Source organism: Myripristis murdjan, chromosome 13, assembly GCF_902150065.1.
Source record: "Myripristis murdjan chromosome 13, fMyrMur1.1, whole genome shotgun sequence".
In the NCBI taxonomy this organism is placed as follows: domain Eukaryota; kingdom Metazoa; phylum Chordata; class Actinopteri; order Holocentriformes; family Holocentridae; genus Myripristis; species Myripristis murdjan.
The window spans coordinates 33,333,925-33,357,215 of record NC_043992.1 but is presented as its reverse complement, the minus strand read 5'-3'; the positions used below and the strand labels follow the sequence as shown (position 1 = coordinate 33,357,215).

Genomic DNA, 23,291 nt, shown 5'->3' with positions numbered 1-23,291 from the left:
GTAACTCAGACCAGCCGCTTTATCCCACAGAATAATTCAGACCGACATCAACTTGTGAGAGACAGAAACACTTTTATTGACAGATTAACAACAAGCGAAGCGACCGTTCTGACAGAAAACAGAAATGACGGACATTAGAAAAAAAAAAAATCCACTTGGATAAAAACAGTGAAGTAAGTCAGTCCTTTAGGTTTAACAGAAATGTTTAGGCGAACCTACGTTTCAACAGATGTGACTGAAATATCAGGATTTGGCAGCAGTTATACAAGTGATTCAACAGAAACCACAGTTACAAAAATATCAAAATACTTTGCATAAAAAGTGCTCGAGTGTTAAAATTACAAAACATCAATCGGCGATTAGCTGCGACATATTTTATTATTTTTTTCCCCAATGCCATACTATACAACACATAAATATATATTTTGCTGCTCTCTTCTTGGTGTATTGCACTGGTGTGAGGTACAATAAAACACAAGCCGGCTGAAAGATGCAGGCAGTCATATAGAAGTAAAAAAATAAGCTAGCATATTTTGTGGTCACTTATAGGAATGGGCTTGTCATAATGACAGTCATACAGGGATATACACTTTTTTTTTTTTTTCATTATTATTATTTTATCAGCTTTATATATAGATATATTTATAGGTATTTCTAAATCTAATTTTCACAACTGACAGCATTTAAGTGGTTCTCAAGGTGCTTTCAACTGAGTCCTGTTTATTCTACCAGACTTGAAAAAGTTTGACACACAGAGTTCCTGAGCCAGCAGGAAAAGGTGCTCTCCATCTTGCATTTATAGAGGCAAAAAAAAAAAAAAAAAAACAGTAACAGTGAAGTGCTAGCTATATGAATCACCCTGGTTACACTGAAATGCAATCTAATTGGTCACTATTTTGAAAGCTGCACAGGTTATGAAATGCAGTGAAATTTTAATGGCACATAAATAAATGAAATCATATGTTGGATCAAAAAGGCACCCTGGTAATCCTGCAGCTTAAGTGGGTTTTGCTGTAGGGAACTTTGCCAGGGATGTTGGGGCATGATATCATTTCGGAGAAATGTTAAAATCTTCTAGAAAAAAAAGAATTCCAAAACATTTTTATGTTCAGCAGGCTCTTGGGGGCATAAGAAGGTACAGTAACTCCTGACACAGTTTAAATCTGTCCTGTTCCCAAACAGGCTCCACCACCTCCTCTTCCGTTCCGCTTCACCACATCAGCCGGTCTGCTCTTTCTCTGATCCCTGTACTGAGGGAGTGTGGTAGCTGCCGTAGTGGGCCATCCAGGCGGCTTCTGCCTAAGTGTGAGAGTGTGTGTTTGTGTGAGTGTGTCACTTGCGTCGGCTGAAGATGCTCTTCTTGGTGGAGCTCTTGTCTGTGGTGCTGAGCCCAATGAGGAGCTTTGCCTTCTCATCTTCCTCCTGCTGCTGCAGGCTGTTGTCTGACTTCCCTTCAGAAGTCTTCATCCGCAGGTCTGTGCCTGAAGCAGGCTTCAGACGCAGCTTCTCCTTTATCATCTGGGTAGCAAAAGTTTCAAAATTTTAGTGGAAATTTACATGGTTTCTGTGGCTTGCACTTATTTCAACATGACTTGTTCTTTATTTTTTTTCTGTATGTGTATGAAATTAGAGAATACTGAATTTGCAATGATGGATAATGGCTTCAGATAACTGACAATATCAACAATAGAGTTTGACGGCACTGCAAACAAAATGTGATTGTAAGAACAAATGGCACTACTGTGATGTTGCACAACATATCAGAGTGTGTGTACAGAGCAATAATCTGTATGGGTTTGAATGGGAAAACTGATTGAGAGATGACTCAAGGATTTTGCATGAGATTCCCCTTAATGTACCTGTGCAACAAGAGCTTTCCGACTGTCCCTTTTCACAGCCATGGCAAAGTCTAGCCAGGTCCAGGTGTTGTTATGGTACTCCAAACAGGGCAGAACCAGGTTCAGGTCCTTCCAGTCCACACTGCTCTTTTCTCCCTGAGGATAGGGATTTTATATGGTAAAACATTAGTTCAAAATCTTCCAAATAGCAGACAGGCAGAGAAAACAGTTAATGTTTAGATAAAACAGTTTATTAACTAAAATGTGTAGCAAATTAACTCTGCCACTGCAGACATGTAATGGTTATGCAAATCCCCGAGGCCTCAAACTCAAAAATTTCAAAGTGGGTAAAGTTTGTGCCAGTGAGCCAATAACATGTTGTGTTTCGCAATGAACTGTGATCATTCTGCACAGGTGACTGGACCCAGTCTGAGGACAATTAGGACCAACACTCATTGTGTGCACAGTGTGCACAGTATTTCAGTATGTCAATATCTATAGCTACTTCTGTTCAGGCTTACTATCCATCATCAATACTGAATCGAACTGAACTGAAAATAAAAATGGATGCTGAATTCAGCGACAGTGCTTGGATATATGAGAACCCACCTTATAGCTAACACAGAGGGGCACTTGAGGAATCTTAATGTAGATGAAGGAGTTGTTCATGGCAGCCCTTTCCTTCATCTTATCGATGTCATCGACAGGATGCTGATGGAGGAGATCAGCGTCAACCACATTATTACATTTTGTCTATTGTTAACCTGAACATTTGAGCAGAACAGAGGCAAGAAGCATTAATACCTCAGGTGGTTTTCTGAATGACCTCCTGACCCCGGTGGTGCGGTTCAGTCCCTGAGCAACACCTTTGCTTGGGCCCATAGCACCCATGGTGTCCTCTGACAGCTGCCGAGGCTTAACGGGGATACCTGTGTTACAGAGAGGCTCAGCATCAGCACAGTGGCCTCTGGGTGACTCTTCAGCATACACCCAATACTCCCACTGAGGCTCACAGAGAAGCAAACACACACACACACACACACACACACACACACACACACACACACACACACACACACACACACACACACACACACAGGTGTGGGTATACACAAACACACCTCAAGGTCATACCCAGGCTGACAGAGCCTTTAAATGGCTTGGAGCGATGGCATAAAATATCATTGGGTTATTCAATACCTCACACAAAGGCCTGGCAAAGAAAATGGAAACTAGTATTGATTGGTTAGCTGCCCAGTATGGATTTCAGGGTTGTGAACACACGCAGAGGACAGAGGCTGGGGGCTATTCAGCATACAGCTGCCATCTTGCTCCAGCTGACCAAAACATACCAGTAGTAACCAATCGGAACTTGTCTTCCTCATCAGTGACTTCCTCCTCCTCTACATTTCTTCCCGGGAAGAAAAATCCCATCATTCTTTTGAAGAACTGGTACATTAGCTGAATGGTGAGAGGCACCACATTCACCTAATAAAGAAAATAGTTATTACTGTAAAGTCTTAAATATACAATCCAAATGTTTGAATGAAAGTGGTTGCATGTGATATTTCTGACCTCAAAGTGTTCCTTGACAGAGATCCCTCCCACAGGAGGGCGCACTTTACTGAAGATGCGCAGGGCAAACTGGCGGACTGACTGGCGGGCATTCTGAGGTCGAAGTACCACCTACAGGAAATACACAGAAGTTAATTTTAGTGACATCACAATTTGTGCACATTTGTCATCATTATGAACAGCTAACGTGACATACTACATCGCACAGTGCTCAAATAATGTTATGAACACAACATGGAAAGCACCACTGGATTGGAAGTGCAGTTGTGATGAGATCTTGGTTGCACATGCAGCAATGAATCTGTCAGTGTGCATGCAACACTGATATCACACTATCTGAGGAGCCACTGAGTGATCCCATCTGGACAAACAAGATGGAGTCAACACAGACAAAGTCCTGTCACTGTATCAGCACTGTACATACCCTCACACGCTGCAGAGGAAACCAAACAGAAAGTAACATATTCAAGTAAGCACACCCTGGTTGGCTTTCTGAACACATGATGACAACATCCATCAGATTTTGCAAAAGGATGAAAGTCATGGTTGTCTTTGCACAGGAGGCAGTGTCACACAGTCCATCTTTTAATAGGGAAAAAAAACTAAAGTAATATGTTAAGACTGTTGCATAGTTACATTTAAACTTGATGTATGGCAATAGAAGAAAAAAAAATCAGAGTAGTTGATTTACCTTGTACGCTGCATTGGGTAGGAGGTTGTTCATTGTGAACCAGCCCAGTTCCAGGAGATGCTCTGCCGTGTCGTCAGATTTGTTCAGCTGTAGGGGCAAAGGATTCCCAAAGTGTGGTCAATATACAGCCCCTGATTGTGACAAAGCGCAATATCAAATGTTTCAGAGATGAGATATCTGATAGTGACTGCCAGTGCCAGTTTTCCATTGGTAGCTACATTTCATACATACAAAAAATGTAACAGTAGAATATGGTGCAGACCATATTCCTGTGACACTAGCATGGTCATGTAATGGAGAAATGCTGGAAAAGGAGCTAAAAACAAGAGCAAATGAGAAATTCATGAGCAGCTGTTTGTTATTTTTCTCAAGTTAACAGTAACCTATGGCAAATAGTGGGGAAAAAAAATCAGAGGTAAAAATTAGAGGCAAAAGAATAAAGTGCTTCATAAAGACATGAAAGAAAAAGGACTGACTTTGTGGTTCTGCCTCGAGAGGGAATGTCATCCCACCATTCCCCTCTATAACCTCAGGCAGCTGTGGTTCCCTGCTGTACCCACCTTGCTGTACATGAATCCCTGCAGCTCCAGTTCTGCGATGCCGAGCTGGCCGTCCTCTTCAGTCAAACACCAGCGAGCCTGGGCGAAGTAGATCTCTGTCCTCCTCACCACACTCACATCCTCTGGCGGCTTACGCAGCTCCAGCTTGTTCGCCCGTTGCAGCTGGAAATCCTTAAAACACCTGGAAGACAGGAGAGGTGGACAACGATGAGGAGAGAGGAGTTTTAGCCTAGGTTTTGGTCTACATTCTGCTAATGAAGAATGGGGGCTGAAGTGAGACCTGATGAGGATGTTAAGCTCTTCACTCTTCATCTGCATGTCAGTCTTCTCCTGGTTTAGCTGATTCTGCAGTCTCAAGTTGATCTCTGTCAGTTCATCGCCACTCAGTTCCTCTGGCTGTGCCTGCAAAGCAATAAAGGAAGCAGATAATTAATATATTGAATGCAACTGTAACACAGAACGAGTAAAGAGACGTGTAACTTCACTGTCCACCTCTCCCTGGAGATTTATATAAAGGACAATGAATTAGCAATGAATGAGAGGTACACTTTATGTGCTTTTCATGTTTTTTTTTTTTACTTTTATAACCAAGCAGTTCTGGAGTCACTTGATGACGTTACAGATCAGGCTTTTCTCTCACTTGGTTTTAGTTTCAGGAGACTCTTGGTCATGTATAGATATCATGATCACTGGAATAACAAATCTCAATTCTGCTTTAGGATGGCTTTTTAAGATTAATTAAAAATACTTGCTCAAGGCTGCACAGGTAAGTTCAACAGTTCAAACCATCAGAAACCAAAGACTGGGTCTCACTCTCTGGAAGGATGCAAAGTTTTTTTTTTTTTTTTAATGTTCTTGTATTCAGCCATGTAATAAGATGAAAAACAAAACAAAGCAAAACAAAACAAAAACAACTTTGCATCCTTTCACAGGGTGGGAGCCTCATGCTTCAGTTTGTGAGGGCTTGTCAAGATTTAAATCATTATTTAGCAAATGACGCTGAATGGCATGTGACTGACCCTGATGTTGGAGTAAATCTGTTTCTCCAGGCGTCTAATCTGGGCAACATGTTGCCTGACCGCTTCCTGGAGGTGCAAGATGCTGCTGCGCTGCTCCTCAGGGTTACTGGAGATTTCCAGCTGGAAACGAACACGCTGCTTTTTCTCACTGTGTTCCTGGATGCATCACACAACCGGACAAAATAGACAAGAATGACAGAAGATGGAAAGAGTGGTAAGAAAAATTGACACTGATAGCGATATTCTCTGTGATTTAAGACCATTAGCAGCTCTCTCTTACCTTCCGTTTGGGCTCCACGTGCAGCAGCAGGTTGTTGACTATGTCCAGGATCATGGCATACTGGACCGGGTTGGTGGAGATCTCAAGGTCATGATGAATGAGGGTAAAGGTGTCCACAGCGCCTGCAGAAATAAAAAAAAAAAAAAGTAACACCTCTGGAGCTAATACTTTGCATCTTAATAAAAATACCAAATGTTCTCATACAACTCTCTCACTTTACATTTTGTTTAACCAAATTCATGGCGATATTGGATTCCCTCCCCAAAGCTGTGTGTGCCTGCCTGGTCTAGCTTCCATAATCGGATTCTCTGTGGCATGTTTGGAGTTATAATATAATCAAGAAAGGATACTGGCTTCTTCTCCTTTTACATGAAACAGGTATATTCTGCCTGGCATGAACACAATTTGTAGCCGCAGACAGGTGACGTGACGTACCAGCCTGTTTTTTCAGCAGGTCTTCTTTCTCATGGTTATTCTGTAGCTCTAGTGGTTTAATCTGTGTGGCCAGCTCTGGGTCAATGTCATGGCTGTACCCGATGTAGTACATCCGGCAGCTACAGCGGGAGATGATACGCTGTACCTGCTGGGTTTCATTCACCTGAGCTGGCTGGTTCCAGTCTGCACAGGCAAGAAAAAAACATTTAGGTTAAAGTGGCTCACTGTCTTATCAACTCATCAAACACGCATATGCCATGAATCACTGTGTATTGAGGCTGGACAAAATGCGGTCAGTGTCCGGCAGCATGAAATATTCCACAGCAGCAGTCTCAGGGATTAGCTGGTGGCTACCATGTGGTGAAACAACAAGCCTGTGTGTGGGTAGTGTCACAGTGTCATACCTGTAGTGGTGCTAACCATTCCTCCCACAGCCTGGCCGCTCTCCATCAGCTCCAGCACCGAGTCCAAGTTACGCTGCCTGTGCTCCTCTATGTTTTTCACCTAAACACAACCCACAGCAAGAAGTAAATCAAAGCAGTCACACCAAACCACTACACTCTAAGTAGGACACATTTTTCTTCAACTTCAAACACTGTGCCTCATCCTGCTGCACTAACATACCATTACGAGGTACACTGTTTAAACAATGAAACCATGGAGCAATGAGGAAACACTCTAGTTCTTCAGCTTACCTGTGTAATAGCCACTTTATAAGATTTGGTAAGTTCCCATATTTTGAAATTATTAAGGTATTTCCTACTAATTTCATCAAACTAAATTAAATATTAATCAGACCTATTTAGTGAGAGTTACTATCAACTATAAATCCATTTTAACACTGAAATAAACAAGAAACTGACAACAAAATAACACAACAAATCCCAATTCAATCCAACTCAACACAAAACAATGTTCTATCAGAGAACAGGGCTAAGTGGCTGGCCTGGTTTCTCATTGGCCGGACAGTGCACCGAGAAAAGATAATATTTTTAAGACCTCGATTTTGATAATACACTTGAAGACATTTTAAGACATATCCAGGCCTATGAGAAACGTTGAGGTAACATGTTTCTAGAGCTGTGCCCACCTCCAGCCACAGCTGCCTGTCCTCATGTTCAGAGGGGTTTTGCTCCATGGTGGCAAAGTACTGCATGCCGTCCAGCAAGCAGGTCCAGGTGGTCTTCTGCTTCAGGGTGTTGTTGTACCAGGCGGGGTGGTGCTCACACTGCAACAGCTGGGCCTTGGCTGCAGACACCAGCACACAGCCTGCTGTCTCTGTGCCACGCAGCATCATCTAGGGCAAAGCAAAGCAGAGGAGGATTAAAATAATAGAATAACTAGAATACTAACATGCACAAGCAGGATTTTATATGAGTTTACATGATACTGCGGTAAAGAATACTGTAAACATACATAAAAATGAATAAAAAAGAACATGGTCCAAGCCGTTACCTGACAGTTGACCAACTCAATAAACCAGTTGCGGTTATACACATCATCAGTCTGACAGGCTGCGATGCCACACAGCTGGTCACTGACCGCTGAGTCCTCCTCTGAGAACACCACAAACTTATCGGTCTCCTCGATGAGCTTCTGGAGCATGGTTGTTCCTGCAGGATGAGGGAATAAAACCTGAATCTAAAAAGAACAGACTAAGGTCTTTTTCTACAGAGTCTGCCTGCCAAGCAAAGTCCTCACCTTCATTCTGACTTTTTTCAGTTCGGGTGGGTGTGGGCATAACGGGCGTAGAGGGGGCTGTGGTAGGAGAGTAGTTGGAGGGAGAGCGTTTGAGCTTCTTGGTCTGCAGCTGTGTGTCGATCCTCAGGCCCTTCAAAGCTTCAGTGGAGAGGTTCCTCTTCAATACAGCTGCCTTTTTATAACCGTCATACAGCCCAAAGGCTATGTTCCTGTTCGTGGTGGTCCAGGAGGCACGCAGGTCCACCAAGCGCAGTTTGTGAGTGTAGGAGGCATTGTTCTCATCCTTGGGGTTCACCTCCTGTAAGAAACATTCAAAAAGATTTAAAAAAATACATTCTACATGTCAAATATAACAGACATATAAATGTTGTTTGAAGATTTTATTTCATCCTCACATGCACAATAAATTACCACAGTCACTAACATGAGCTGCTACCACAGGAAGGTGACTAACTGATTGAACCACTGAGGAAGTGACATGTGCTTGTAACAATGAAGTAAAATGAAAGAGTAAGACATGAATAATTTGTTATCCCATATTTACTCATGTTTTCTACATAAATAAAATCCAGATGAAGACTTGAAAAATTCCCTCTTAACCTTAGTGGATGCATTGATAATATAAGATAAATTGGGTACTTTGTTGATTAGTCTCTTAGTTATGTTATGCAACTGCAATATGTTGATTTAAGATAAGATAAGATAAGATAAGATATTCCTTTATTAGTCCCACGGTGGGGAAATTTCACGTATTACAGCAGCAAAGTGGATAGCAAGATATGAAGCATAATTTACACTATAAACACAGGGTTCATACACTTTTTTCATGGTCAAATTCAAGCACTTTTCAAGGACTTTCAAGGTAAATTTTTTCAGGTTTTCCAGTACCATTAAAGGAGAAATCCGGTGTATATATATCCTTTGTTTTTGTTTTTTTTAATACTGCATACAGGAAATACAGGTATGCAGTATTAAAAATCAGAAAAACAGAAAAAAAACAGAGGGAAAAAAGAAAACAGCTTCTACAGCTAGAAGTATTTAGTCTGCCCTCTCCTTATACAGTAGATGTAGGGTATAGGTAGATCCCCCTAAGGGAAAATTCAAAATTGACATAACAATTGCATAAGTATAATGAGATTAAAAAAATAGATTACATTAAATGAACAAGAAAACCATTTAAGAATATTATGATAATAATAATAATAATAATAATAATAATAACAATAAATATATCAATATAATTCATATATATTATTAATATACTGTATCAATATGGTTCATAGATAGATAGCTTAAAAATAGAGAGAGAGAGAGAGAGAGAGAGAGAGAGAGAGAGAGAGCTTGCTGCTTTGGTATACGTCTTGCGCTCCAGTAGCCAAGCGGTGTCTACTCTTATGTCTATCATCTTATGGGCTAACATCAGCTGTGCTTCAATTCTAAGTTGTGGGAAGTTCCTGCAGTTTACTGTTGAGAAACGCAGGTTTTGTTCTTAACTTAGCCCTTAATAATTGTCACTAATTGACACTGCCATTCAGACACATCACATAGTGCTTCTACATTTAGGTCTAGCATGCAGCTAATGGTTAGCCACAGTGGTGTAGTCTAGTTTATTCTAGTGGGTATACGCACGCACGCACACACGCACGCACGCACGCGCACGCACGCACGCACGCACGCACGCACGCACGCACGCACGCACGCACGCACGCACGCACGCACGCACACACGCACGCACACACACACACACACACGCACACACACACACACACACACACACACACACACACACACACACACACACACACACACACACACACACACACACACACACAGGCTCCCTTTCTGAAATGTTAACGTTAGCTCCAGCTGTAGTGTCCCCCGAAAAATGGTCAAAAAGAGCCGCTTCGTAACACAGAGAAGGCGACGTTATGAACGGGAAAGTGAACGTTATGTCAAAAAAACATACTGATACGTATCTTTGCGCATTTTAAGTGGTTATACGGAAATGCGGGACCTTTTCTAGTGGGTATACGCAGTATACCTGCGTATCACGTAGACTACACCACTGGTTAGCCAACAAATCACACATGTAGGGCTAGTCATCTCTGTGACTTACTTTTCATGACTCGAGAGTGCTGACTCTCCCATAGCGAAAAGTTGAAGCTTCTTTTTGCATATTTTGCAGCATGCTACACGTGGATTTGGTCCATGTTTTATCCACTGTTTCTACTTTTCATTACCCAGCCAACGTTCATTAAAACGGCAACCTCCCGGCACGTTGGTCGCATGCTGCTGCACTGCCCTCTTGTTGGGGGCGTGACACATGACAATCAATCCAGCTCTTGTGAAACCCATCAGAGCGTGAGCTGTGAAGGCGTCATTTTTAATCCGACTTATTTTATTTCTCTCCATTTAATAAGTGGTCCATTTAGTCAGACCAGAAATATGGTAACAATTTCAAGCATTCAAGCATTTACAAGCACGTTACCCAAAATTCAAGCATTTTTCAAACCTTGAAAACATAACATTAAAATCCAAGCATTTTCAAGGTTTTCAAGCACCCGTACGAACCCTGTAAACAGTATATACAGATAATAAGTACCAATGTTTTGTTTATTGTACAGAAAAAAAATCATCCATCCATCTACCTATCCCACCATTCAATAAACTTTTCTTGGATCTTTGTATCTAAATGTACACACCAGTTTAGAGGCTCCATGGTCCAGTCATTGTGGACCTGACAATTATTCTGGGGGAAACCCTGCAACGCAACCACGGTGGAAACCAAGATCACACCCAACCCTATCCAGTCAGTCAAAGGAAACTCTAGTTACCTCTTCCACCCGGTTGCTCTGTCGCTGGTAGCTCAGAGACGACAGGCTGAGCAGGTGAGTCTTCTTCACCTGGGCGTTCATCTGGTGGTCAGCCGTCTCATCCCACGTGGAAGCCATCAAGTGAACCGTCACCTGTGACAGCTCACTAACCATCTGAGTCATGTTCCATTCAGAGATCAGTCTCCTCATCACAGTGCCAGCTGGGAGAACGTATGAAGAAAACATGCATCAACCCATAGATATTAAATAAGTAACAAAAAAAATGTTATGTTGGGAGTCTACTTGATTCATGATTTATGTATGAATGGTTTGCTATTTCTGAAACATTAGGATGCCCTTACCTTGTGGGATGAGTCTTTGTGCCCCTCTAGTGAAGACGTGCCCTTTACTGCACTCCACCTGGATGCCTCTCTGCTGGGCAAAGGAGGCCCAGTAATGCACCTGGAGGAAACACAAAACATGGTTACATTGGCATTGCTATGGAAGTGCTTACAAATGAAAACCCTCCACACTGTGGAAGGGATTCCACATGCAGATGTCAAGGTAAGGAGACCAAATGTGGCTGCATCTGTAAGGCAACCAAAAAAAAAATCACCACTAACTTGTAGTTGTGGGAAGCTAGCTGTGTAGGACATCTGCTTGTAGTGCTGACCCAGCTTCTTGCGGATAGGCCTGAGGCTGTGGAAGAGCTTGCCTCTGCAGATTGGTCGGGAAACACTGGTCCAGGTGGCCCAGAAGTTCTGCATCCATCGCAGGGTGCTGCTGTACAGGAGGATCCTGGGCTGACAAGGCTCTGCAAGGAAGAAGTGTTATTCTCTCCAGTATAACCATAAATATAATTAATGAGGGATTAGAGTTGCAAAGGGGCGGAAAATTCACAGTAAATTTGCAGAAACTTTCCATGGGAAGTTAAGCTGGGGAATTGGGAATTTTGGAAATGCTCCAAGTTGTAATTTATAGAAAATGTACCATATATAAACATAAAAATAAACATTTTGTTTTGTTGTATGCAGACATGCATGAAAACTAATCCAAATTCTAAATACAAAGTTTTTACATAATCGATTCCTTCATAGAAAAACAAAAAATATGAAGGTTGAATAAAATAAACATATACCCTGTGACCCACCAAAAAGTCCCATTCAAGCTACCATATATATTCAGCTGAATTTGCATTAACTCTGGTTGTTGTAACCGAGTTTACGCTGCAAGATGTTTTTTTTTTTTCAACATTTAACTTCCCTACAATTTTACAAATTTCCATTCTTCCAGTTCCTGTTTATTCCCATATATTCCGCTTAATGCCCATATATTCCCGTTAATTCCCATGGACAGTTTCCAACACTGAAAATTCCCTGAACTATGCAAGCCTATGACGGATACACATAAACATGTACCATGAGTGCACACACCGGTGTCACAGTGTTGGTTAAGGTCCATGGTGATAGACAGGTTGAGGTTCTCTGAACGAAAAGCTCTGTAAGAGTCGTGAGGCTGTCCTGAAGTCAGGTCGGCCACATTCTCTGCACAACAGAGCATTATCGCGTGATGGTCGTGGGGGTTTCCATGGCAAAGCCACTGGAGGTCAAGGGTCATACACAGGTTGGGCAGGTGTAGAAAACAGATATCATCATACCTGACAAAAGTAGAAACTAGGGGTGAATAGACAATTCTCTGCAAATACAACTAGCTCTTAAAGCATTGCTCAACCTCAAGTACCTCCACTTACTTTGAAGCTGTCCTGACGTTAACATCCATGTCACCTTTAAAAACAAACTGTCCAGGGTTCCAGTCAAAGTTCAGCTTATTCCATTCCCAGTGTAAGTTTTCTGTAGTGTTATAGGGGTCCTGTAAAAATTCAAGATTCAACTTTATCTGTCATCCAGTAAAAACTATTCTTTTCATTTGTATCACATTTCTGTTAATACGAGACAATGCACATCATAAAGCATTTAAGTCATGAAAGCTTATTAGATTTTGTGTGTTTTTTTTTTTTTTTTTAACCTCTGTAGCTAGCTGATGAAGGTTGGCCTGGTCAATGTCCATAACCCAGCGTCCGTGCAGGAGGAGACGACTTTTGTCCCACCAGGCAAGGGGAGGTGAGGGGTCAACGGTGGGTTTAGTCAGCAAGTCAACCACCTGACCAATCAAAGTCCAGGCAGGGTCCCAACATGGCCCCCACACAATAGTGTAGAGAGAGATATTGGCTGTATATATACAGAGGAGACAAACATTTTTAGTGTGACACAATGTTACCATTCAGTTTTTGAAAGACCGAATATCAAGTGAAACATATGAGTAAGGCAGCATGATCATGGTGAAAATGATAATGCTAATGATAATCCTTGTATTTTCCTAAATAGTGATGACAATTCACAGTGAAAACATTCATGTGTCTCAGTTTTAGGAAACAAAATGATGCATTTGCAAAACAATTCCCCTTTTTTACAACAGTATTATCATTTAAAGTAGCCTGAAAGCCTGAAATAGCCTGTTTTTACTCTTTTTGACCCTTTTTTAATAACGACACTGCTACCACCCCATGCGAAACTCTACTATATCTGTGATTGTTTATCATCATCTGGTTTAAAACTACATTTTTAATGTTCACACTTGGAGGACTTCACGCTCTAATTTTGGGCCAACCCATTCTTTTCTTGCTTGTTGTTTTTTCAAAGATGATCTATGCAAGGCCTCTCTCTTTGTCTTCCAGTGCAGGGGCCTGCCTCTCCCTTTTAGCTTTTATGGCTGTATGTTATTCCTTCAAAAGGTTCTGGTGACTCACTTGTAATGGAAGGACTTAATGTTATATGGGTGGGACTTGCGGGAGAATTGAAAATTTAACACTATAATATTGCCACACCTCGGCTATCAATGTTATGATGTTATCACCAGTAAGATTGGCATTTAGTGACTCTCATGACTCACATTTGAAGTCATAGTAGAACTTGAGTGGTGGCATATTCCTGTGGACGGTCACATCTCCCCATGGTGGGCCGAGTGGGACAATCTGTCTGCGATGAGCCCGAGCCTGGCCATCCTGCTCAGTCCCAATCAGGCGTCCTGACAGCTCCCAGTCCCGGATTTCAAACAGGTAGCGGGGGTAGTCACGAATCCTCACTGGCACAAAGGACAGAGAAGAAAGGGGTCAATTATTTTTGTGTGAACAAAAGAGCAGCAGTCTAACCAAACAAATCAAGGCCTTAACTACATTTAACTTCCAATTTAGCTTCATTTACCCTCTATCAGCACTGACCACTTACTGTTTTGCAACACATGCTGTAGTTTTGTGTGTGACTAACCCAAGAAGGCAGTGAGCTTGAACTTGACAGCACGGCACCACTGGACCACCAGAGGGAGTCCATCTCTGGGGAAGGGACTGATTCCATCAATGTCCCTCAGCTGATCTCTCACCCTCTCTGGCCCATGAAGAGACTGGTCAGCCAAGGCCACCAGTTCCAAGTCTGACACAGTCCAGGTCAGCAGAGACTTCCTCATGGGTGTATTGGCATAGAGGCGGCGTGAGCGCTGGATGTAAATCTCAATGTGCTTCTTCTCCAGTGAGCTGTACAGCTCTTCTATTTTCCTGGCAGGCAGAAGTTCTCCATGCTGCTTGCGCAAATCTGCCACCTTCTTATTCAGAAGCTGCAGACGCGTGGCACTTTCCTTGCTCTCATCCTTCATCAGCTCATAGTTGTCACGCAGCTTTATCTCAAAGATGTCATCCAGGAAGACAAACGAGAACTGGCTGATTTTAAAGACAAGGTCAGGGGGTAGACGTTGGGCGGCGGTGGACTGAGCTGGGGAGCGATGCAGAGTCTTCAGCCACTTCTGCACGCTAATGGCCATGTCAAAGGTGTTTGAAAAATTGTACTGGTAGGGGAACTCTACCGCCAGGGTAGGACAGGTGAGGACCCAGACACGGTTGTGAGGGGTGGTGAGGAAGGGGAAGGTGTCTCTGTGCAGCTGCATTTCAGTCAGCTCTGGGTGTGTCTTGACATCTAGTTCTTTGAAGGAGAAGATGTTGTTGCCATCGAAGTTGAGGACCAGGGAAGGGGACTGCAAGTGCACAGAACCGGCGTGTGTGGAGAGTGAGAAGGCCTCTGTAAGCAGGAGAATATAGTTGTGTTCACTAACATGGGCAGTCAAGTGAGTGCAGCCAAACTCAACACGCAGAGACAGTGTTCTGCCATGCCCTGAATCAGTTTCACTGTCTCCAGGTGTGACGGGACTGTCCTTTTCTTGCTCTCCACAAAGCACAGCCCAGCAAGCTTGGGCTTCGGTCATGTGCTGATACAAGAACATGTGGTCTGCTGGCGTCCAGTCCACAGTGAGCTCCTCTTCACACTGAACCTAATTAAGGCATGACAAGCAAGAAATATGAGCATCAAAACACAGAAATACAAATACAATAGTTGGCACAGCTGTGTCATTCCAGGGGGATGAACTATGGTTGGGTAATACAATCACTATCAAATATTATAATATCTTTGACCGAATATCTTGATGTTATGTTAATATATGTACAAGAGATTTTTGATCTCTTGTGTAATTAGTAATGTAGATATGATGACCAAACAGGCAGAGGAAAATAGAAGTTCAGAAAACTGCATCCAAGGCAACACTTCATCATGTTGCAATATAACCAGAACTCCAGACAAAATCTAGTGACGTGTCACGATAATGATGGAATTTCAATGTATCGCCCAACCCTAGGAGGAAGTGGATGAAGACCTGCCTACCTCTAAGGTCTGGCTGGTGATGTGGTGACAGAAGGCTAGACTGGTGAGTTTGAGCACAGGGTTGGGAGTTTGGGAGGCAGGGCAACATGGTTCCATATTCTCTGTGAGTTCCTTGACCACAGACAGGCTAACACCCTGCAGAGACACCGTGGAGCTTTCGGGAGAACTTAACACCCTGACAGTGTCCATCCGCAAGGACACAGCACCTACGGGGAACAGGAAAAAATAAAAGATGTTAATTAATGAGGGGCTCAAAAGGAAGAGGATTTCATATGCAGTGCTTCACAGTGTGAGGCAAAAACACAAAATACAGGGCATTCAGAGACAATACAAACCCAAGATAAAGTTAAAATTACAGAGAAACACAGGCAGCAAGTTGTAAAAGCATCTACAACATTCCTTTTAAAAACACTAAGAGGAATGAGGAAGCTGAGGTTTGGCTTACTATGAAGCTAAAGGCTGTATAACACAATGCACATAGAAAAGGGCATTCATAGTGGGTTAGGCCTATTAACTACTTCCGCTTGGGGCTTTCATGGTCTGCTTCAGACAATATTTCTCGTAGTTTCCCTTCCTCTGACAAACACAGTGGCCCTTGTTTGTGGTTACTGTCCTCCAAGCAGCTATCGGTCACATCTATTCTGTGCTGCCTGTTTAACTGTCCTGGCACACACCTTGCAGATTTACTTCATGAAGTTGATGTTGAACTGATGTTAAAAGGCATAATTGTTACCATTCTTATATGTCTTACTTACAACAATTTCCACCATTCAATATTCAATGTTCACTTACCTGCCAGATTAGAGAGTGAAAAGACATTGACATCCTCCAGACAACACTCCAGTTTGAAAAGCAGCGGTAGGTGTGGGGTGGGGGCGGGCTGGACGACATCGCCACTAGAGGGAGACACAGAGGCAGCGTCTGACAGCTGTGCACTCCTGTTGCGAGGCCAACTAATGAGGGACACCAGGCGAGACAGACACAGCGCACAGGTCTCCGACAGCTCCACCTGAAGCCCTTTCAGGCTCGACTCCAGATTCAGGCTTGGAGACTGGCCACTGGAGTCCACATGGGACCGGTTGAAACTCCCCTGTAGAGATGAGATTAAAAAATCCTATCATCACTTTGATTATGGTGACATTTTCTTATCCTCACCTGAACATTCAGTAGTACTTAAAACTTGAATTAAAACTTATAACTTAAACTTTTGTCTATTTGTCTAATTTGTAGTTGGGGAAAACAAGGATTTCAAGAATGTCATGAAATGAAAATTTGGGGCCAAAAGTACATTTGGCTCTTATAACAGTAGAGCTATGCAGACATATAAGTGCACGTGTGTATAGCTACACATCTGACCCTTACGTTTGATGCCTTTGTATTAAAAATAAATAAATAAATAAAACAGAGGAGTGATAAAAATCAATGTATATACACTGATACTATAAAATGAATTTCAGAAGGCGACATCATCATTTGTGCTCATAATACCTGAAGACTGAGGGAGTCTAGGATTAGCGCCTCTCCCCACACATGTTTGCCAGGTGGGTGGGGAGCTTGTTGGATGTGAGACCCTTGACCCACCCTCCACCAGAAGTGGTCCAGGGACAGGCAGGCACGCTGGTGCACATTCTGGGATGTCAGGCTCTCTTCGCCATGTTTAATGTCAAGAAGATGCTGCAGTTCTGGAGACATGGAGAAGACACAGTGACTTTGGGAAATAAAGTTGAAATGTGTTGCTGTGCAGTGGTTTGACTGGTTTTTGCATTAAAAGCCAAAGGAGGATAAAAGTAGTATTAGTTAATGTGTAACATGTAAAAGGCACTTTACATCTAAGAAAAGACCTTATCTAATCTAGGTTGCCATGTTTGGAAAGGGCTGAACCAATAGTTGCCAAGACCATACTGACTGAAATGATAAATTGAACAAATTCTTTCAAACTATGTCAAAAATACTGAAATCAAAAAGCACTAGATGTCACACATGCATTTTAGAGTCCTTATTACCACAAACATTTGTTGTTACAGCCTGCTACAAAAATGTCTTCATTTCACACGGTAACATTAACAGCACATGACTTTCACCTGATTTTCTCTGTGTGTGTGCATGTGTTTTATGTGAGTGACCTACAATACCTGTACGGGCAGAGATGAAGCCCAGAGCAAAAGGTGTTGTGTCTCCCAGCTGGACGGACACACTGACGTTGGACACAGACGAGCTGATCATTACAGGAGCGTCCAGGTGGGGGAAGCGCCTAAGGAACAGGAAGGTGTGCAAATACTCTAATGGACTACACAACACAACATCATCAAGTAAGACGGGATGAGGGATGCACAAACAAAAAAACATATGGATGAGGAGGAGAAAATATTAAAAGGGATTAATATATTAAAAACAATGTGGTGGAAACATTTTATAACAAATTCCTGATAGAATTTGAAGTGGTTAATGATCTGTCAAACAGAGAAACTACAACCCAAATGACAACCCAGTCACACAAAAAAATAGTATTCTGCTGCACTTTTCTATGTATTTAATTTAAGCTAAAGTTTTAGAGAACGAAATCACTGATGAATACACTGAATATTAGTGCTTAAGATGCTACCTGCAGCAATCTATAGGTTAAGACACTTTTGATTCACTTTCTCTACTGTGACTTGCCTTTTCCTGTGTGCTGCTTTCCTGTGAATTAGCTGTTCCCATGGAAATAGGTCCAACCAATGGGAGAACTCCTGATGACGGTAGTGGATGATGCAAGTGTTGACTATAAAAGACCCTGAAATATCTATTGATGTAACCTAGAGGTACGACAGTGACAAAAGAAATCAAATCAAAAGATGTTAAAGATGAGTCATAGATTTAAGAGGCTTTTATGATGAAACGTGACCAGCCATCTCTTTTTAGTCACCAGTCTGCCTTACCTGCAGGGCAGTCTTGAGAGTGTTCAGGCAAAGGATTCTTTGCCGACTTTGTGAGAGGAGAAGTCCGTCTGTCAATAACAAAAGGAGACAATTATTTGGTGATTCTTCCTCCGCTGTGCATCCCTCTCCCACTGTGTTGTACACAACTGTTTGCTGGTCCACTCACCTTCAAGAAGGAGCTCCAGGTGGCTCTGGGGGAAGCTCAGCTCAGGAGTGAAGCTCTTGAGAGGAAGCTGCTCACTCTCACGCCCATAGCTGACCTTAAGAGACTTCAGAGTCCAGTTCAAGTGTCTGCACGGTTTGGAGAAAAAAAGTCATAAAAATCTCTGGGGATTCATTCTGTCCTTCAATGAGGTATCATCTCGTGCAAAATAAGATCGATGTGGAATACATGCAGTATGTGAAACGTTAACTCACCTTTTCTGGCTGTGCATGGACAGAGTTACATTTGTATTCTCAAATTCCACATTGACCTTCTGAGGAATCAACTGATGAAACTGTTCCACTGCCTCAGTTTGGATGAAATGACTGGTTTCACATTCTGAAAGCAAAGTATCATATACAGTATACTTTCATTAATATATTTTAGTACTCTTCATTGATGCTACTACGGTATGCTCTAAATTCAATTCAGGAGTACTGGGGGGGAATTAACAACACAGGGGACAAAAATTACATCTCTCTTGACTCAGGACTCTTGAAACTATGATATTCAGATTTAATTTACTAATCAAAAATTTGTTTGCTGACATGAGCAAATGATAATCCAGGAAATTTGGCAATATATGCATTTGTGTAGCAATTATATTTCACTAATCAGATATGTATAACCTCATGTGTGTAGATGAAGGGGAGTACGGGAAAAAAAACAGGTTTTGAACTGCAACCAAGGGTATGACATCTATGTAATTGTGGGAGGAGCTCTATTACTAGCAATACTAAAAATTTCTCTTGATGGCTTGGTTTACTGATGACTGATACATCCTGATGCTCTGACTGTGAGCATATAAACGCGCAAGAGGCTACTGAGTCATTTCCATATTTTCCCTTTTGGTTTCCCCTTTTTGGTTCTCCATGTGTACTCACATGTACTCACCAATTCCTCTTTCAAAAAAATATTCCGGTAACAGAATATTGCCTATAATTCTAGTAGTAATATTAATTTCTCAACTGATGAGTCAAGACTCAAAAGACCTGCAGACCTATGCCAGTGAAAGGAACAATATGAAAACAAATAACTACAAAAAAAAAAAAAAAAAAAAATTTTTTGTTTTTGTTTTTTTAATTACCACTTGACCGAACATTTAGCTGTTTAGGATCATTGTAAACCTTCAATATACTTGTATTTGGTACACTGAGAAGATTTAAGTTTCTGTCTGTCATTGAGCCCAAAGACATATTCAGCACCTGGACAAACACGCCTCTAAACCTTGTCCTCATTGTATCCTTCTATGTCCCAAATATATCAGAATGAGTTTTAAAAGGACCATGTCGCCTCACTTTAAATATACTATAACTATTTAATGCTTCTACTTCACTTACAGTTTTTTTTTAATGAAACAGCCCTGCTATTGTCCTCAGGTTATCATGCAATATGCCCATAACTACTAGTTTGTTTACTGGCTGTATTTAACTGGGAGGATGAGTCGACTGTGAGAGGACAGGCACTGACCTCAAGAGTCCAGCTAGTGGCCAAACTGGCTGTAGGTGATGAACTGGTTACTTGGGTGGCTAGTGAATGATACTGTTTGTCCAGTGGTCTTGTAGATTTATACTGGCATAGTCTGATGTCCTCTATCATCAAATCACCATTTGCAAATGTGTTAGTCCATCATTCTTTTAATGACTGAACTGGGTTAGTAATGGATGCTTGCCCAACATTCTGGCACAGAATGTTGGGCGTGATGGCAAACGCTATAATACAGCCAAGAAATTGAGGAAACAATACAGACACTTCAGAGATAAATTAATTAGTTCCTCACAAATAAAAGCAAAATGGAATGCAGCATCAAAGTGAACAGGTAAGAGACTGAAACTGATAAATAATTGATGGTGCTTGATCATACTTTGAGATAAACTCAAAGTGATTTATTCATGCCCGCTGCTGGTGGGTCTAACGGTTTTGTGAGTAGTGGTTTTTAAGCTGTTCCTTCCATTTGCTCACCAGATGCACTGTGAATGCTCTTTGGGGGAGACGGAGGCGGCAGCAGTTGGCTGAGGAACAGACCCTCATGCAGCTCTGCTATAAGTGTCCTCGTATACAGGGACAGACAGCCTGGCTTCATCTCTGGTAAGCTCACATCCCCAGACAGTAACAGGCTCAGGGAGACTTCAGCCAGACACAAGTCCTACACAGAAGAACGTGTTAGGCAGAAACATTGGATCACAAGTGAAAATAATTTCACACTCTGATCTAACTCACCAATCGACTGCTTTTAAGCACTTTACTGCTTAGTTGCCCAACTGAGAAGTCCCAAGCCAACCTGTAATGAATGATTAAAAAATAACTTGAAAAATGGGTGAGGAAGAGGCACTAGCGATCATACTAACAAAAATAATTTGATTAATGGTTGCAGATAGAAAGACAGTGTTGTGGGTTGCATAGGTACCTTTTACCCTGGTGGTTGAGTAACAAGTTGATGCCAGTGATAGTCATATGCCATAGGGACTCTGTCAGAGTTAGGTTAAGCACCATCACATTGATTGAGCTGATGTGGAATGAAAGCAGCTGAGGAAACAAGATAAGAAGTGAGATGCTGCCCAAAATGATCGGTTTAATTAGGATCATAAACCTCTGTGTGAGGCTTCATACCTGTGAGAGAAACCGTAGTGTTGTGGGGCTGATTGACATCTTCCCTGAACTTTTTCCATGGCTCTTCTTTACCAGAGGTCTCAGTGGTTCTTGCAAGTCAAACCTAACTCTGGTTTCACCTACACACAATGCCAGGTACCTCCTGGTAAACAAACACTCAGTTAACACAGCTCACTGCAGGAACTATCAGCTAATGCATACACACAAAGCAATGTCAAGTATCATTTGTCGTACAAGGATTTTGTCTTGGTGGATAATCTGAAACAACCAGCTGAGAATGAATTTGAAAACTTACGGCAAGTCCTGATTTAAAAGTTTACTTGATATCCATATTCTGTCGATTTCCTGTGGCACAAAAGAATTATTGGTACAGTTCAGAGAGACCACAAGTGAAATAAAAGTGCCCACAATATAAGACACAACTGCTGACAGTGGTCACTACATGTTTAGCCATTACTAGCCCAAACATGTACCTTGGACATGTGCATAAGCTTGGTGCATAAATGTTGTGTAAGCAAAATATGAGGTGTGACTTACCACAGTATGCTGGGGATGAAACTGGATACTAATTCCTCGAACTGAAAACAATCCTACTGATCTGATTTTCAGCTCGGCATTCAAGGCATTTTGGAATATTTTCACAGTTAGAGTACATACGAGCCACCTATGAGGAACAGACAAAACAATACTGTGTGAATACGTCTGCACTACATCCTGTTATTCCTACAACAATGAAAACAAGGGCAGAGGATATCTTTGCTACGTCCCACTGAATGCAGTGCTGGTTTTATCTCAGAAAATTAAAATCCTCACAGTTACCAATATTGCATAACATACACAGCTTGCTTTCTTGCTATGAGAAGTAGGACGGAAAGTCCTGGACAGGCTGTGCCTACAACTTTATAAATCACTAAACACCTTACCTGAAAATGAGGACAGTTACTACAATTACTCCAAGCAGAAGGCTTATAAGGAAGGAGATCAGCATGAGAGACATTGTGTCCCAAGTTCCTCACACCTAGAGATAACTCCTGGACATGGGGCTGACTGCTGCTCCCTTTGGTGTCAGCTGCTGTCAAGGAGGAAAAGATTTGCTTCAGTTGTGCAAGAAAACACCTTCCACGTAGGGTGTTTCTAGCTTGGCGTGACCGCTTACTATCAAGCAGTAAGAGCCCGTCAGCTTTACTGGTGCTGTAACGTGAGCTAACACTGAAACTGGCTGAGTTACCGTTAGGTTAACCATGCACAATTATAACACTGTTAGCTTACCACTAGCTACAAGCTAACCCTGCTAACTAACTACAGTGTAGTTCACCCGGACATGAAATGCCACATAAACTTCTTCGCTACATGGAAATGGCGTGATAATATTTGACTAAACTTACCACTGAGTAAGCACCAGAGGCAAAACTGTCAGTCATTGCTCTATTGGCTCCCACACAACCTCACACAAAACAGTTTTAACTATTTGCCGCCGCGTCACCCAAAATCAAAAACCTGTTTTAGCACAGTGAGCTAACGGTAACGCCTGCTGGGGAGCTAGCTGGGCTTCAACTCCAGGCGGACAGATAGGCGTTTTAATGTTCATGCAACTAACTAACCTGAACACTACGATCGCTTATCATTTCGCCAGGCAGGTTACATTAGCTTCAGTCAACAGAAGTGGTACATTTCTTTACCCGGACATGATCTGAGTGCTAGCTGGTGGCACCCATTCAGCCTCGGTTGCTGTCTCAGTTGTCCTGTTCCCAGAGTAAACACAGGAAAACACAGGAACACACAGGGACTGGAGTCAGGATGAGTCCAGTCCGCCCTGATCAGCTGCCTTTACCTCTGACCTGTGGCTGTGGAGGTGTGACACCGCCCAGGATGCTGGCAAAGCCGAT

General features: G+C 42.2%; 1 protein-coding gene across 3 annotated transcripts; it reads right to left on the bottom strand.

Moving 5' to 3' along the window:
* Positions 1-58: 58 nt before the first annotated feature.
* LOC115369950 (protein KIAA0100) lies at positions 59-23,197 on the bottom strand. Of its 3 annotated transcripts, XM_030066690.1 has the most exons (41): positions 23,085-23,197; positions 22,329-22,474; positions 21,943-22,069; positions 21,701-21,750; positions 21,406-21,547; positions 21,203-21,321; positions 21,016-21,076; positions 20,758-20,941; positions 19,011-19,134; positions 18,760-18,884; positions 18,594-18,661; positions 18,334-18,470; positions 17,808-17,926; positions 17,164-17,357; positions 17,038-17,046; positions 16,468-16,765; positions 15,676-15,881; positions 14,236-15,286; positions 13,862-14,053; positions 12,938-13,140; positions 12,663-12,781; positions 12,331-12,569; positions 11,536-11,726; positions 11,275-11,374; positions 10,934-11,133; positions 8,100-8,397; positions 7,854-8,011; positions 7,489-7,695; positions 6,803-6,902; positions 6,399-6,581; positions 5,964-6,085; positions 5,684-5,839; positions 4,945-5,066; positions 4,665-4,845; positions 4,105-4,191; positions 3,414-3,524; positions 3,191-3,326; positions 2,643-2,767; positions 2,448-2,549; positions 1,860-1,994; positions 59-1,518 (listed from the first exon to the last, which is right to left on the bottom strand). In XM_030066690.1, the coding sequence occupies exons 2-41, from the start codon at positions 22,400-22,402 to the stop codon at positions 1,333-1,335; spliced, it is 6,741 nt and encodes a 2,246-aa protein (XP_029922550.1). In that variant the 5' UTR covers positions 22,403-22,474; positions 23,085-23,197; the 3' UTR covers positions 59-1,332. The 3 variants fall into 3 exon arrangements, with proteins under 3 accessions (XP_029922550.1, XP_029922551.1, XP_029922552.1); XM_030066691.1 differs by lacking the exon at positions 17,038-17,046; XM_030066692.1 differs by lacking the exon at positions 17,038-17,046 and having other exon boundaries at positions 12,346-12,569.
* Between the last annotated feature and the right edge of the window lie 94 nt (positions 23,198-23,291).